The sequence below is a fragment of the Ipomoea triloba genome, chromosome 4 (assembly GCF_003576645.1).
Source record: "Ipomoea triloba cultivar NCNSP0323 chromosome 4, ASM357664v1".
Lineage (NCBI taxonomy): Eukaryota > Viridiplantae > Streptophyta > Magnoliopsida > Solanales > Convolvulaceae > Ipomoea > Ipomoea triloba.
This window is the reverse complement of record NC_044919.1, coordinates 4,807,040-4,811,585: the sequence shown is the minus strand read 5'-3', so window position 1 is coordinate 4,811,585 and position 4,546 is coordinate 4,807,040. Positions and strand designations below refer to the sequence as shown.

The following is a 4,546-nucleotide window of genomic DNA, read 5'->3' as shown; positions in this document are numbered from 1 at the left end:
GGGGGGGGGGGGGGGGGGGTGTTTGTGGGTAAGGTTATATAGTATGGTTGTAAATATGAACAAAAGGTGGTTAATAAGCAAGATGAGGTTAATTTTGACTCGATTTTCTTATTCTGATTTTATGCATGCCAAGGTTCATTTGGGAGGGATGAAAAGCTCATTGTGAGTAAGAGGTTGTTGAGTCACCGTAATTTATTTATTCATAATTGGGTTGAGGTGTGGGGCCTGGGGCCTGGGGCGAAGGAATTTGCCTTTAGAGGGTGTGGGGATGGATGGAAGGGGATTGAGAATAGAATAGCTTTACAAAAAGTATCAAAAATTTGAGAGCAATAACTCATATGACCTTCCCAACTTATGTAGTTTAGGGCATATTATAGAGGGAATGAGGGGGTAGGGGAACATGGTATTAAAAGAAAAAATAAATTCATTGCGAGTTGCCTCAATTGGTGGCAAGAATCTAGATAAAATTCTCAAATTCTCTTGTATTAGAGTATCAATATCAGTTCACATTTCACACAGTTTTTAATGTGCCATATAGGTAAGAGAGTTGGGCAAGAAATAAGAGAAAAAGAAAAAAATGAAAGGCTGACATTGAGTCAGTAAAACAAACAGACAAACGGCTAAAAAAATAAAGCTTCAAGCGCCCACCGGCTTCATTTGTTTCCAATGCACTTTTATTGTTCCAAAAACACTATTTTGCAGATGAACATCATTCTTCTCTGTTTCATGTTGGCTTTAATACTCTCAAAAACCGTGAAAGAACCATTAGTGTGGATGCTCTTAGCGCTTGCTCCATTGGATTAAGAGAACAACTCATTTGTGTTATTTTAATGTACTAAAAGAAAAAAAAAAACTGTTAATGCTAGCTGATTGACTCAATTAGTGGCGAAAATTTAGATAAAATTCCAAGACTCTGATATTGGCGGTTTCTCCATTAGATTAAGAGAATCGCTCATAAAAAAAAATGTAACTAAAAGAGAAAACAAATGGTCCTCAAAAACACAAAACAACTCCATTGCATGTTAATTTCACAAACAACATTACACAAAAATGTGTGCCCAATGCAGCACAAATACTTGAAGAAGAAAAACGTTAAAGTTGATTGCCAAATGATATTAAGAAAGCCTTGCCAATGAGAGCAATGGTTAATGATTGATGAGTTCACTGTTCCCAATGTGAAGAACAGAACATCCAATAAAACACCCTTTCCAAGGTAAGCAGATGTGCTGTACCAGAATTCAGAGGCTTCCTGAAAGAAATGACAAAACACAAGATGACCTCTCATCTGCAGACACCCAGACAAATAACGTTAACCCTTGTGACAGCTACAACAGCACAAGGCAATTAATCAGACAAAAAAAAAAACTAACATGGGATGGATTAAAGGTAAACAACAATCATAAAGTCTAGTTTAAGAAAGAACCAGTTTCAAAACAATCATGGTAAGAGGGTACTCAAATGGGTTTGGTCCGCAGGTAAAAAGAAAATCCATGTCTTAAGCGATTCTCAACAAGTGGTAACGAATGTACTGGCTTACTAAAGAACCCTAGTCGATAGAGCCGTGTGTAAGCAATCATTCATACAAATCATGTGTAAGGGATGACTCATCAAGGATTGGGAAGTAACAACAATTAATCATACTCCCCGAGAGTACAATGAATTGACAGACTGGTTGGCCAAGGTTGCCCCGCAGAAAGTGCGACTGAATCGAGTTTATTTTAAATTCCTTTGGTAGATATTAAAGACATTCTCAAGAATAATAGAGCGATGATGACACCCTAAAGAAACGGTCCATAGTTTGTTTCCAGTCCCCCCTCCCGGAAACAAACTTCAAAAGTAGCTTAACTATGAATTGATCAGCATCCAATACAAAGACTACTAACAAGAGGTCACATCATGGACTCATGGTACTTCCCAAAAAATAATGGAAGAACGGTCCAAAAGTAGCTCAATTATATGAATTAATCAGCATCCAATATAAACCCCGGTAAGAAAGCACATCATGATACTAAAATGAACAATGGGATAAAATTAAAATTGTTCTACAAGATAGGTCAAAATACTAACTAATGGGTGACTGAGTAGATAAAACATGATTCATCATATACTTAAAAGTCATAAGTTTGATTGTTGCCAACCCCTTTTAACAAAGTCGGTCCATATAGTCATATTAGTATGATTTACCTCTCCGGTGTCGGGTAATATAATAACTGCGAGTTTTCCGGACAAAAACAAGAAACGGCAAATTACTTTTACAGAAGGTGGAGGCATAGATTATCTGGCCCTGCAACCATCTGAGAGAAGGCACATGCATGCAAAAATACATACATGATTCTGCACCTAACAACTAAAATGACAGTGATAGTACAAGTTATAATCAATGCGTGCAGATACTGATATGCAATTAAGAGAGTTACTGAAAGCAAAGCTACAGAGGAGTGATCTATTACAGGTTGGAGAGTTGAAAGAAGAGAGAATGAACGGTGACCGTAAGATTAATACCGTATGATGGGCCATATATACTCCCTGGCAAGTGGCACCATCTACGGAGCTTGAAATCTTAGCCTGTTACTCTGTTCTCCTTGCATGCATTGTCGGTTTACTTGCCAAGTTGACATCCATTTATACTGGCTGGCTATCTACCTCTTTTTACTAAACTTTCAAGCTTGAGAATTTAAGAAACAAAATGACCAACATATATAGAACAATAATGTAATTTATCAAGTAAATAGTAGGGATAAGGTTAAATAAGCCTTCATGCTCCGAAGGCTTTGGTTTAGGTGAGAACTAACATGAAGGTTTGGATTTTGGTTAAATTATTTGTGCGCAGAAGTGTACAATTATTAAGTGCTGAGTCTTAAATCTTAGCTCAATTTAGCTCTTTATAAATCCTGACCGTTGTGAGTTCATGGAGAGTCTAGAATATAGTCTGACTTAGTCGGAGAACAAAAATAATAAACCTTTATTGAAATGTTGAATATTGAAAAACGTACGGATATAAAAATGCTTGATCACTCACTCTTTCATTGATCAACCTCGAGTCTCGTAATTCTAGGGTCATATTTAGACATTTAGTTATATATAATACTATGTATTAGAGTTTGCCTCAATTTGGTACCACCTTAGTGGCCAAACTGAGAGTGCTATAATTTTTTATTTTTGTTTTGAATTAGTGTTTATCCATAGGTGTCTAGTCAATTGTTGTGCCTAAACACACTTAAGTGAGAGACTAAGAGTGCTATACTTTTTTTGTACTAGTATTTACCCATAGGTGTCTATTCATTTGTTGTGCCTCAACACATTAGGGAGAACCAACAAGCTTTGGGTTCAAGTGGTACTTCACCTCTAACCACAACTCATTCACAACATCAATTTGTTTAGTTTCACCTCTAACTTGGGAGCTTACAATTTCATTACCCAAGTATATTTAACCTTGCAAGGTGATCCTTTTTTATTCACACAAGATTCCACGCGCCCCATGCTATTTAGATCAAAACATGACCTATTGATACTTTAAACTATTGGAACTGCAATAATGCAATTGGCTCATTTAACAGACGGTCAATAAAATGTGAGTTTAAAAAAAAATTATTATAGTTAAAACCCACAACATTAAGCATACATCAAACTCCAACTAACTCAATGTCAAACTACTATAATGAACTCTCCAAATGTTCAACACCTATTACTCGATTCACAAGATTTATATTCAAAACCTTGTTTAAAAATCAAACTCCTATTCAAATCAAGTATGGGTGAAAGCCTGGCATCCTTACACACAATTAAAGAAGTATATGTAATTATATTGGGCTTCAGTTCATTATTTTACATTTCCTCAAGAGCCCTGAAGGCTGAAGCTTCTATCTCTCAGAAAATAGAATTTTGAAGCAAAGCTTCAATGAACTGATTAATTGATGGAGAGAACAAAGGTCAACTAAAATTCTAACTTAAATCTATGAGGTATCAGGGTTACCTCAAACTTACAAATCCTAGGCCAAAACTATTTTACAGATACATACATTCATATGTCCCTTATCCCCGTATTCATTTCTTTCCCGTGAGTGAAAATGCTCTTTAAGCCGGCCTACCAATTCAGAGGACTCTGAAATTTATCCTCTTTCTCTCTGTCTCTCTCTCTCTCTCTCTCTCTCTCTCTCTCTACAATGATAATTTAATTAAACAATAACTAACAATTTACAGGATACATTTCAAATTCAAAGGGATTGTAATGCAAGGGTCCAAAAGGTCATTTACATGAGACGTGTAACTATCAGCTGTTGCTCTGAACCGGCTGCGAATGGCATCTCTCCTCGGTTTCCTGGGAAGCCAGTAACTTCTGCAGAGAGCGGTATTGAAGGCGAACATTCTCTCCACTGTCAATAATCTTAAGCAAGTACCTGCCAAAGTTCAATAACATAATTTTTATAAGTATATTTCTCTTTAGTATGGCATTTACTGTAAATGTGACAATACTTGCTACTTATATAGAAATATATAAAGCAGCTTGTCCGATCACAACAGGGAACCACCCCCCCCCCCCCCCCCC

The 4,546-nt window shown here is 36.6% G+C and overlaps 1 protein-coding gene across 2 annotated transcripts in view; it reads right to left on the bottom strand.

The window, feature by feature from the left end:
* Positions 1 to 3,772: 3,772 nt before the first annotated feature.
* LOC116017081 overlaps positions 3,773 to 4,546 on the bottom strand; it is a 9,772-nt gene continuing 8,998 nt past the window's right edge. For both annotated transcript variants that reach the window (XM_031257604.1, XM_031257605.1), the window contains exon 12: positions 3,773 to 4,397. In XM_031257604.1, coding sequence (XP_031113464.1) covers positions 4,271 to 4,397 — 127 coding nt within the window. In that variant the 3' untranslated portion in view covers positions 3,773 to 4,270. The remainder of the gene's footprint in view (positions 4,398 to 4,546) is intronic.